Source organism: Microtus oregoni, unplaced genomic scaffold, assembly GCF_018167655.1.
Source record: "Microtus oregoni isolate MIOR12 unplaced genomic scaffold, Mior012 000013F_ref0000133, whole genome shotgun sequence".
Taxonomy (NCBI): domain Eukaryota; kingdom Metazoa; phylum Chordata; class Mammalia; order Rodentia; family Cricetidae; genus Microtus; species Microtus oregoni.
Genome location: NW_024543072.1, coordinates 34,796,634 through 34,809,538, shown reverse-complemented (window position 1 = coordinate 34,809,538; position 12,905 = coordinate 34,796,634). Strand labels below are relative to the sequence as shown.

Below are 12,905 nucleotides of genomic sequence, written 5' to 3'. Positions count from 1 at the left end.
ATGCAAAAAACTCTGATAAAGAGATCTGTCTATGCTGTTAGAGCATTGTCATTAAGATCTGCCTTTTCTCTTTGCTTAAAATGATGAAAATCTTCAAGTTTGCGTCTATCCACCACAGTAAATGTCTCTGCAATAAGTAATGACGTACAGGAATCCTTGCCTAAAACCTCATGGTGTCGCCTTAAATGCTGTGACAGAAGGGTGTGAGTAACCCAAACCTAGAATTTCCTTCTGTGGTTAATTCTGCACTTTCTCTCCTCAGAAGAGTATCTCCAGTCCTGTCTCTGGGTGAGAGGAATCACTGGAGCCATGAATGCCTCACGGTTTCTCTCCACTCTCACTTTTGGTAAGGTGGCGTCATCGGAGACCAGATTCTCTCATCTTCACCCTCCTGGGTCTTCAGAACAGGGTATCTTGATGTGTGGGGCTGCTCTGTGCTTTGCAGTGGGGTTAGCAGGACTGCTGACCTCTCTCTGTAGGGCTCTGCCCTCTGGTAGGAATAGTTAGTTTCCTTACATGGGAAGGATGGATCCTGGGTGACCTATTCAGGCATTGTGAAGATTCATCCATTTGCTTCCTGAAATGGGGCCTCAAATAGGGGTGTCATAGCAGCCAACAAGGCTTTGTTTTCTGTGACATGCAGTGGTCTGTGGAGTTGGAGTGTTACATTATGATAAAGCATCAGCGGGTGGCCAGGCATACAGTGATACACAGACATGCTACACCCCACAGATGGGCCTCTTTTTACTTTTAAAAAAATCATAGTTTGGGCCATCAGAAAGATCTCTATAAGCCAAAAATAAGACAACATAAAGCAGGACTAAATTTTCTATTCCTTTCTTGACCCAACCCAGTGCTTCTCATTGGAGAGAGCATAGCTTGGTATTACAACACCTCCATCGAACTCATGACATACGATGAAGCCAGTGCGTACTGTCGACAGAAGTACACACATCTGGTGGCAATTCAGAACAAAGAAGAGATCAATTACCTGAACTCCAACCTGAGATTTTCACCAAGTTATTACTGGATTGGAATCAGAAAAGTCAATAACGTATGGATCTGGGTGGGGACCCAAAAGCCTCTGACCGAGGAGGCTAAGAACTGGGCACCTGGTGAACCCAACAACAAGCAGAAGAATGAGGACTGTGTAGAAATCTACATCAAAAGACTCAATGACCCGGGCATGTGGAATGACGAGAGATGTGACAAAAAGAAACTGGCTCTGTGCTACACAGGTATGAAGCTTCTGAATGGTGGTGGGGTGTTTCTATGGGGAGGCAGCGTGGCATGTTTAAAGGATGCAAACTAATCAGTCTCTGCTGTGCACATTTTCTGTTTTTAAAGAGACGGCTGTGAAACATTCCAGCAATAATGATATCTATTTGTTTTTTACTGATTGGTGTGAGTAAAGGCAAGAATGTATGGTTGTATGTATACGAAGATACATGTGTATATATATATATATATATATATATATATATATATATATATATATTTCTACCAATATGCAGAGTATATATACTCAGATACAGTACATAATTTTTAGCATGACACCATCTTCAGAGATGTTATGAAATATTTTTTCTTGCTTGGTGCCAAGCGCAGCTATTCTGCTGTTGTCCATTTATTATCACCAAGTTATACAATAGCCTGGAACTGGAATCAGATGTGTCAGTAAAAATTCTGAGCATTAATGCCATTAGTGTTATCTGGATTGCACAGATTATAGGCTAAAACCAGACAAACTCAAATAAAAAATGCATGACAAGCACCATACGAATTGATCGTCCTCATCTGTTTTGTGCTTTCTGTAGCTTCCTGCACTCCTGCATCCTGTAGTGGCCACGGTGAATGTGTAGAGACCATCAACAATTACACTTGCCAGTGCCACCCTGGCTTCCTCGGACCCAACTGTGAGCAAGGTAAGTCTTGTCCTCACCTGTTCCTTTTCCAAAGCTGGGAACTCCCTCCTGTGGTTCAGATGGCTTGTCAGACGGGGCCATGTGTTTCCTCCACCTGAATACACACAATAAGAGCACTTAGTAACTGAGACTATCAACTCAGACCCTCCTGGGTCAAACTCCAGACTTACTACTTATTACTTATGGCACCTTGACAAAGTAGTCTTATAGAATGTCTGAATATTTCAGTCGTATTAAGCTAAACAACTTCATATGACAACTATCTGTATGAAGATAAACCAGCTTCGTAGTCTAATGCTTCCATAGAGCCCAGACCACAGGAAATGCTCAATGGGCAATAATTATGGTGTCCAGTGTTCACACTCCTATGCAAGGTGAGAGAGGAGCCGAAGTGTGACTTCGTTCTCTTTTTCAGTTGTGACGTGTGAAGCGCAGAAGGAGCCTGACCACGGAAGCCTGGACTGCACACATCCTTTTGGCCTCTTCAGCTATAATTCCTCCTGCTCTCTCAGCTGTAACAGGGGCTACCTGCCAAGCAGCCCAGAGACCACCATGCGGTGTATGTCCTCTGGAGAATGGAGTGCGGCTGCTCCATCCTGCAAAGGTAACTTTCAATGTGCACTAAAGCTTCTCAGTCCAAATTGCCTTAGTTCTTACCCAACTTACAACTTCTTTGTTGTTTCATTTAGTAAGATGTATTCTCTCTATGAGTGGTGGGCAATCTGGTACCTGCTTGGTTTAACATGGCCTTTTTTCCATTTTTTTTTTTTTTTTGAAATGGGTGTTTCCGAGGCCCTGGTGACATGGAAAGGAAGGTGTAAGGAAATGGTGGAAACACATCTAGACAGCTGCATGGCTTTCTCGTGGACTTTCTTGTTTAACTCTTCCACGCAATGGGACGAACTTTAGCACTGTGTCGGTCAGGGAGCTTCACTATCTCTTTGTGCAGTTCTCTGGTCCCATTACAAAGATTTATTGCTCAGGTCCTTCGAATGTTCATACTGCTTTTACACCAAGCCATGAATCTTCATCTAGAGGCTGTTATTTTTGTTGTTATTTATATATGTAGTAAAATAGATCAGAGATCGTCCAGCATAGTCAAAGCAAAAATTAATAAAAGAAGAATGAATTATGACTAAAGACTAAAACATTTGTTATGGGTTTATCTATATGATATCAATAATTGTTATCAAGAATATGTTATCAACAGTTTGGGTTTTGCTGGGCTGTGGGAGTACACGCCTTTAATCCCAGCACTTAGGAGACAGAGACAGGCAAATCTCTGTGAGTTCGAGGCCAGCCTGGTCTACAGAACTAGTTCCAGGACAGGTTACAAAGCCACAGAGAAACCCTGTCTCGAAAAACAAAAAAAAAAAAAAAAAAAAAAAGAAAAGAAAAGTTTGGGTTTCACCCTTTGAAGATGGGTTTCACCTTCTTTTATAAACCCTACTTCCACGGAAGATGAAAACATCTATGGAATTTTCTTTGTGTAGAACTCTCTCTTCTCCTTCATCTCCTCAGTGGTTGAATGTGAAGCTTTGGCACACCCTACCAATGGAGTCAGGAAATGTTCCCCGAATCCTGGGAGCTTCCCATGGAACACGACCTGTACGTTTGCCTGTGATGAAGGGTACAGGCGAGTTGGAGTCCAGAGTCTGCAGTGTACCTCCTCCGGTGTCTGGGACAACGAGAAGCCCTCGTGCAAAGGTAGAGTTCTTCCATGTGGCGATGCATCATGTTCTCTTCCTCAGCTAAGGCTTGAATCGGGCAAACCAGGTTTACTAATTTGAATGGGTGCTTGGGTTTCAGCTGTGACCTGTGATGCCATCCCTCAGCCCCAGCATGGCTCTGTGAGCTGCAGCAACTCAACAGCTGGAGAACTGGCCTTTAAGTCCTCCTGCAACTTCACCTGTGACCAAAGTTACATGTTGGAGGGGCCAGCCCAGGTTGAATGCAGTGTAGAAGGGCAGTGGACACCACAGATTCCAGTGTGCAAAGGTGAGCAGTAAACTGTATCTTCTAATACTTTCATTTCTAAAACATCCATCATCTTCTGTCTTGAGCACTGACAACAACATCAGGCGTCCCCTGTAACTATAGATACCAATTAAGAGGGCAACAGCAATACCTTTGAGATTAATTTAAAAAAAAAAAACGAGCCGGGCAATGGTGGCGCACACCTTTAATCCCAGCACTCGGGAGGCAGAGGCAGGTGGATCTCTGTGAGTTCGAGACCAGCCTGGTCTACAGAGCTAGTTCCAGGACAGGCTCCAAAGCCACAGAGAAACCCTGTCTCGAAAAACCAAAAAAAAAAAAAAAAAAAAAAAAAAAAAAAAAAAAAAAAACGAATGCACAGCCAGAAAGCAGCTCTGCAGGCAAATAACATATGGATTTTTGTTTGTTTCTAAACTAGGATATATTAAGAATACTAATGTGTTAGCATTGGTATAATAGAGTAAGGAGAATTCATAATGTAAGAGAAATCCTATTTAAAATGCAAAGTGCAGAATAATGAAAGCACTGCTTGAACCTGTCACTTTCATCACAACACCTCTAAATTCACAGCTAGCAGCAATGACAATGCCCCCAACTTGAGGTCTGTCACCAATAAGGATTGTTCTGATACAGACATAAAAGCAATAAAAAATTAATTCACTTTCCAGCAAGGGCAAGAATGTTCAGAAGACACAGCTTTCTTTATCCAGTGCAGGCATCTTCAGAGACAAATTTAGTATTGAGTGAGTTCCAGGAGCAAACACACACACACACACACACACACACACACACACACACACACACAAAACACCAAACTTAAGCTAAGAGCAGGCAAATTCTGCAGGGAATCTTCTTTTCCTTTTTGACACCACACGGAAGTCTTCAGGACCCGTACCTTGTTCTTTGGTGATGTAAAACCTTCCCCTTTACCCTCCCTCTACATATCAACCCAGTGTGGAGGCACCATATTCTTGTTAATGGTTGCCTCGTATTAGATGTTATTATCATAGAGATATTGGGTAATGGTGAAAACACAGTCGCCTTTCTAGGAATTTGTGATGAAGAATTGTCTTGAGTTCTTTGAGCAAAACTTTGTGCCTCTTGAACTTGGCCATCAAAAGACAAATGGTCTCCGGTATCACCATGGTATTTTCTCTCCCTTTCTCTGATGTCTCAGCTTTCCAGTGTAAAGCCTTATCCAGGCCACCGTGGGGCTCCATGAAATGTCTTCCCAGTGATTCTGGACCTTTCCACAGTGGATCCAGTTGTGAGTTCTCCTGTGATCAAGGATTTGAACTGAAGGGATCAAAAAGGCTTCAGTGTGGCCCAAGAGGGGAGTGGGACAGCAAAAAGCCCACATGTTCAGGTATTTTCTCTTTAGAAATTCTCTTTCTCTGTCTCCTTCCCTCCCTCTCCTCTTTCTCTACTGCAAGTTCCATGTGTGGAGATCAGAGGCCAACTTGCAGAAGTCGATTTTCTCCTTACGTATGGGTCCCAGAAATGAAATTCAGGTTGTGGGGACTGGCGGCAAGTGCCTTTCCCTGTTGAGCCATCTTGCTGGCCCCCTGCGACATACTTTGAATTTCACTACAAGACAGACACTACTGAACATCTTTGTGGCTTGGTTACCCTAAGACTCCTACGATAGTCCAATGCTTAAACCTGTGCATGGCTCCTCTATTGCAGCTGTGAAATGTGATGCTCTCCCTCAGCCCCAGAACAGTGTAATGGAGTGTGCTCATGCTACCACTGGAAACTTCACCTACAAGTCCTTGTGCAACTTTCAGTGCAACAAAGGCTTCAAATTACATGGATCAGCTCAGCTTGAGTGCACATCCCAGGGCCAGTGGACCCAGGAGGTGCCCTCCTGCCAAGGTACTATTGAGTTCAGATTCTCAGGACACACATCCAGTTAGCCGTTCTGTGGTGAGGTTTTTCTGATTCCTACCATGGCTGTGTCATTTGCAGTGGCACAGTGCTCAAGCCTTGAAGTGCCAGGAAAGGTGAACGTGAGCTGCAGTGGGGCAACTGTTTTCGGCACTGTATGTGAATTTACGTGTCCTGATGGATGGACACTCAATGGATCTGCAGTTCTGACGTGTGGTGACACAGGACACTGGTCTGGGATGCTGCCTACCTGTGAAGGTGATGCATTGATTGGTGGTAGTTGCCTGGGGGAGAAGGTTGCAGAAGGGGTGTTATATTGCTAAGGAAGCTAACTGTCCTTTATGCCAAAACCAGAATGGTAGGTTATAGGGATGGATAGAAAGAAAACAGAAAATTATGCACGTCATAGGAACAGGTAGAATGTTTTGCTCTCATCTGTGACCCCAGTTCCCTCTTGAATACTTTCCACTGGCCCTCTCCGCTATCACGATTTATTTCCATTGCCCTCCCTTTGACTCCCTTTAGACCTCTTTCTGCTCCCTCATAATGGGATTCTGATCTTTGGAAGGGGGAGATCTAGAGACTGAAGGAGGAAATAAGAAGCACACGACAGAAGGCAAGGATAGCAGTTTAGTGTTAACCGAGGTGTTGTGTTCTAATGTCGAAGAGCTTGACGAGGCTGAGTTCTGCCTGGAAACACCGGGACCAGCATCAGTGGTAGTTTGGGAGGAACTGTTTAAATCTTCAATCTACATGGTTCTGCTGGCAGTCATGAATACACAGAGGAAAGGCCAAATGGACAGGCCAGAAAGACTCTAAAGCCAATTGTGGCTTACACTGTTTCCTGTGGCTTGTTTCCTCAGCCCCCACAGACACCACCCATCCCTTGGTACTTGCACTTTCTACAGCAGGAACCTCGCTCCTGGCATCATCTTCATTTTTCTACTTGTTGCTGAGATACTTTCGAAAGAAAGGTAAATTCAAAAAGTCGAAAAGTGTGTGTGTGTGTGTGTGTGTGTGTATCACTTATGAGCTATGGTCTTTTGAAACTTTTCACTAGAATTTAGAAAGTAGAACCCACTTGTGAAATAGCCCCCGCAAATGCCAATATAATCAAGGTTTCATGATAAGATTTCTTCTTACTCAATTCAGTGTTGAAAGTTTTAGGAAACGGATGTTGGCTGCACTAATACTGATTAACTCTAGGGGGCACTACTCACTTCCAGTTCCACAGTGTCTGCGGAGTTGCTCGATGAGAATTATGGAATTACACTATGATTCTCTTGGGAGAATACGTGAAATGATTTCAAGTAACAGAGAAAATTGCTTGGAATAGCCTAAATTTTTGAATATAATATATATATATTATATATATATATATATATATATATATATATATATATATCACCAGGTATAGGAAATACAATATCCATGGTCACTTTGGTCCACAGACTATTTAAATGTTTCTAATTAAAACTTGAAATTTAGACATTAGGGAATTTCATGTAAAAGAATGCATTTTGTACTTCTCATGAGAGTTTAAAAGAAGAATCAGACAAGCTGAGCATCAGTTTCTTGGGTCAGCAAGCTGTTCTTTTCTTCGGGCGTTAATCCTCGGCATTTTACCTTAATTGCCACCAAATGTCTGTCACAGAGCGCATGGTACTGAGAGTATAAACCCAGATGAGAGAAGTAAATCAGTCTAATTTGCTTAAACATCATCGGTCCAAATTAATACTTTCCTCTCTCTTGCAGCGAAGAAATTTGTTCCTGCTAGGTAAGGTGAATTCTTGTGCAAAGCATGCCATTTAATACTCCATCTTTAATTTTTCTCTTCATGTGGGAAGGCAGTGCTTGATGTATTTTTTTTCTTGCTTCCACAGCAGCTGCCAAAGCCTTCAATCATATGGCAATTATCAAGTACCTTCTCACATTATCTAAGTTCACAACCATCAGGTATGACTTAGGCAGGTCGTGTGAAAGAGAGAAAGATCCCGTTTCCAAATGGTGTCCCTCGCTGGCACCCTCAAGCCTGCCATTGGCTAGAGGAAATCCCCATCTTCATGGAAGTTCATAGAAAGTTGTTTGGTTTCTTTGTGGAAGGAGAGGGAAGTCCAGATTTCTGTCTTTCTTGCATCATTTTACTTGTAGATGATAATGGTGGTGGTAGTGGCGAATGCTAGCCCCATTCAGCAATCAGGTGCTTAAGCATGGATCTAAGCTGGGGACGCTGAGAATGTGGGACTGTCCCCTTGTTCCTCTGAGATGAAGAAAAAGAGGCACAATATTTATGGGAACTTCTCTGAGTTTCCAAAGCTACCGTGCAGTGTGGCTAGGATTCAAACCCCAGCGCTTGTGTGCTGAGTCTGGACATCTGTGATCCTCAATAGCTGCATTGCTTCTGGGAGTATAGCAGCAAGGTCAAGACTTTCTAAATCAACTTTTCTTATGAGCAGAATTTGTGGTGTAGTTTGGAGCTTAGAGAAAAAATGGACAGAAAATAGATGTTTCAATTTGCCTCTTCAGCCCCCTTATTTTCCTTATTATTGGCATCTTTCCTCATAGTTCTTAATGGTGACCAACATAGTGAATTACTATTATTTAAAGCCCAAGGTGCACCATTCAGGATTCATTCTCTAGGTTGTACACTCCATAGATTTAACAGTTATAAATGGCTGATATCCACCATTACAGTATGATAGGCTAGTTTCATTATTGTAACTCAGTGACATTGGGAGTTCATATCTGAACCATTCCCAAGAGCCTGTTTAAGAGATGTATTTTGCTGTTGCTTCAAGCATGCAGGATATTTGTAAAGTTTTCACTTATTTTTGCAGGAAAACAGATGCATCCTGGGAAACAGAATGATATGCAGAAAATGAGCTGCCCGTGGGACCCTGGTCTCTCTTGTCTGCTTAATAACCAGGATCCTGACTCTGTGGCTCAAAGTTCAGTGACAAGGCCAGCCCTCCACTGTTTCCTCTTTCCTAGCTGCAGAAGGTTTCGGGTACGCTCTTCAAAAGAGAGTGAAGGCACCAAGGCCCCGGAACAGCAGAATTCTACCTTAGTCACTCGAGAATCTGGGAAGAGAAACAGCATTTTGTGGCTTTGTTTCTTTCTCTTGTTCCCCATACAGTGTCTTGATTGTTAATGCCGTTATTGTTGTTACAGGGATAAATAGTATTTGTCAGCAGTTGTGAGCAAACAGTTTTCTATTTCTATTGTGAAAAAAAGGCAAAAGTGTCATAGCTTCAGGCTGTGGCATGGGAGTGTCAGAGGTGCCAGGTACAGATCCTGCTGACTGCTGTTAGCACTGCTAGGCAGGCTTACTGGATTTATCCCCATGGGATGCAGTGGGCTCTGAAATAGTCTCAGACATTGTGTTCTGTGTCCTTGTGTTGAATCTACCATGTTGTCCAGCATTCTTATTTCAGTGCAAGGATCAAAAGGACTTTTAAAAAATCAGAAATTCTATGACCTATGACAAGGCAAAAGTTATCTTAATTCATTTTTATTGGCAAGCTCTAATGTTTTGTCTGTAGTAAACTTATCTTCAGGATGAGGAATTACTGATAAGTTTAATTCCCGAGAATTAAACTGCAGCTGTTTTAAGACATGGTACTACCAGAATAATAGATTTGAAGAGAGAGTTTGCATGCTTGGGGGATTTTTTTAACCCCTAAAATGTGTTTTTTCTTTAGAAAAGAAAGAACTTCCTTGAGGCCAAATGTTCTGATTTAGTAGAAGTATAAATACTAAAAAGTGGAGGTGCATTTGAAAGTGTTTGTTTGAAAGCTCATCTAAGCATAAATATGCTTTGCATTCCTATAAAGGAGGTTCTTATGTTGACAAGTAGACACCTGATTCTTGTATATTGTATACAATTCTAAATCCATGATGAGGGTTCACCACATAATAGATCCGGGCAGTAGATTTTCACAAAGTGAAAGTGTCTAACAGTTATTTTGTAGCTGTTTCATTCTCTGTGCTCATATGTTCTAGAAGAGTGGGAAGCTTGTCTACACAATGATTATGTTGTCTTATAGACATCAAAACTCCTAAGGAGTTTCACCTCTAGTTGGCAATGACAAATCCTTGATCAGTAAGAACCCAAATTGTTCCCATCAAAAGCACTCCAGCTTCTGAATTAACATATTAGAGAAAGAAAGGTTTTGAAAAGTGCTTATGGAGTAGTGGCAATGGAGAAACCAATGGTGAGCAAGGAGTGTGACAAGCATTAGGACCAAAGGGGTAGGAGAGAGGAAGAGAGACCGCAAGAGCTAGAGAAAGAGAGTAGCCATTGTGAAACTACACACTGTAAATGCCTATCTATTTTGTATCAGAAATAACTGTGTGAAATATGAATGTGGTCTGTATTTGAATTTTATAGAGTATTTTAAATTATGATTTATAATATTTTATGGTTTAAAGTATGTATTTATTTAAATATGTCAAACTTGTATTCACATGTCAGTATAATTGAAAATAAATAAGTTTCTACTTATCTTTGTGTATATAAGTGTAGTGGCATTTCAATTGTATTTTAATAACTAATACTTGTCTGAGGATCAGAAAAGTAAAACAGCCACACTGGCCAGCCTTGTAGATGAGGCAATAATAACACACACCTTTAATGCCAGTAGCCACACTAGTTGCCATAGAAACCTTTAATCCTAGTGGTACACTCCTTTAATCCTAGCCCTAGAGAGAATTATAAAATGGGAGGAAACAGCTATCAGACACACATCTCATTCTGAAATCCCTGGAGGCAGGATTGCCATTTTTGGTCTGAGGTTAAGGTAAGAACCAGTGGCTGGCTATTTTGCTTTTCTGACCTTCAGGTCAATCCCCAATTTCTCTCCCTGAGATTTTATTAATTGTGCATCATATAAGCCTTCTTTTTAAAAATCTATTTATTTATTATATATACAATATTCTCGGTATTCTGTCTGCATGTATGCCTGCAGGCCAGAAGAGGGCACCAGATCTCATTATAGATGGTTGTGAGCTACCATGTGGTTCTGGGAACTGAACTTAGGACATTTGGAAGGGCAGGCAGTACTTTTCACCACTGGGCCATCTCTCCAGCCTTCCGTATAAGCCTTCTTAACATTTTAAATTCATCTAGATAAAAATCTGTATGCCATAAAATTTACATGTTAATTTATTTTATTGATTGATAATGCATAGTTCCGTATTGCCATTGTAAATGTCTGGAGATCAGAGGACATCTTTGAGGACTTAGCTTTTTCTTTCCACCATGGGCTGTCCAGGCAAGTGCTTTTACTCACTGAGCCATCTTGTTGGCACAGAATTCACTCTTTTAAAATGGAATATCAGTCAATCATGTACCTACCTCTGCAGCATTTCTATTGCTGTAGAATGAAACCAAATACTTAGCAGTTAGTTCACAATGTTTTCTCTCCTTCTCATGGCAATATTAGTCTACATTCTACCTAGGGATTTGTCTATGCATCACATTTTATACCCATGGAGTACCTTCTGCCTCTGTCTAGCTTTTTTTACTTAGCATACTGTTTTCTATGGTCCTCCATGGTGTAGCTTGCATCAACACTTTGTTCCATTTACAGAGAAATTACATCCTTTGTATGGCTTGACTACTGTCTCTGAGTTTTTTCCACATTTGAACTACTGTGAACAATGCTATTTTGAATGCCTGAGTGCCACAGTTTGTTGTAGGAGGCCGCTAGTTAGTTCCTGGCTGCTCAGCCTCGGGAACCACATAGAAATTATATTATTTGTAATACTGTTTGTCCAATAGCTTAAGTGTATTTCTAACTAACTGATATCTTAAATTAGCCCATCTCCATTAATCTGTGTATTGCCATGAGGCTGTGGCTTACCAGGTAAAGTTCTGGTGTCTGTCTCTGACAGAGCTACATGACCTCTCTGACATCACCTTCCTTCTCCCAGCATTCAGTTTAGTTTTCCCTGCCTATCTCTGCTCTACCCTATAACAGGCCCAAAATAGCTTCTTTATTAACCCACGGTATTCACAACATTCAGGGGGGAATCTCACATCACCTCCCCTTTTCTGTTTAAATAAAAAGGAAGGTTTTAACTTTAACATAGTAAAATTATGTATAACAAAACAGTTATCAAGCAAGAATTACAGTTACAATAATTATCTACTTTATCTTTTATCATAACTAAGGAAAACTATAACTATACCTATATATTCTTCAACTCCATCAAAGACTCCAGAAAGATATAATATTACCTAAGTTAACAGGAAGTGCATTGCAAACATCTTCCAAAACTCTAGAATTGACAGAGATATCTCGCTGACTGGACACTCATCACCAAAAGATTTTCTGTATCATCGGGGTATCCAATCTTCAGCCCACAGGCCCATAGTATCCAGCAGACTTTTCCACAAAGCAGGAAATTTCAAAGACAGTTTTGCCTATATTGGCAGTTTATCAGTTACTTTCTTCTGTATCCTGCAGAATGTCTGGCAGATTCTTTGATGAAGCAGGAACCCTGAAGATCATCTCATCTTTAAGAAAGTCATTTCTTGTGCAGTCATTTCTCTGTGGGTCCTGTGTGTCCAGTTCATACAGCATAGCATCATGCAGTCCAGGCAAGAACAGTTTCTTACCCAAATGGCTAACCACCCCATAAGGAGCCTCTTCAGTGCCCAACTTCCTCTTGAAGTAGCATAGTGCTGCCAGGAGCAGATGTGTCTCACTGTCATGAAATGTCCTAAGTTCTTAAACATTTTAAATGGCATGTTCTATAGTCTTCAAAAGGTTTGAAGAATGCCTATCCAACTGAAATATATCTATGTACATCTAGAAAATCTAACTAACCTGACTACAAGATTGACTATCTATTATCCATTAACCTGTATTTCTTAATTATACATTACATTTTTAAATGAGCTGCACAAACACAATACCTTAATCAAGAGCAGAAATATACATATAACAAAATTGACCTTAAATTTATATCAATAAACCAAGAGCCATACCAATGTAAATCTATATAGCATATCCTTTAAATGTAAACAAACATTTATAAACAATAATTTAGGGAATGTGGGCATAGTTCTTTCCAAACTGCTTTTTGCTGTTT

The 12,905-nt window shown here is 41.0% G+C and overlaps 1 protein-coding gene across 1 annotated transcript; it reads left to right on the top strand.

Annotated features, from left to right (window-relative positions):
- Window positions 1-309: 309 nt before the first annotated feature.
- Sele (selectin E) lies at window positions 310-7,748 on the top strand. Its single transcript, XM_041662243.1, has 12 exons — window positions 310-346; window positions 855-1,238; window positions 1,818-1,925; window positions 2,341-2,529; window positions 3,447-3,632; window positions 3,735-3,923; window positions 5,098-5,286; window positions 5,607-5,795; window positions 5,889-6,065; window positions 6,671-6,781; window positions 7,563-7,584; window positions 7,691-7,748. The coding sequence occupies exons 1-12, from the start codon at window positions 310-312 to the stop codon at window positions 7,746-7,748; spliced, it is 1,839 nt and encodes a 612-aa protein (XP_041518177.1).
- The last annotated feature ends 5,157 nt before the right edge of the window (window positions 7,749-12,905 follow it).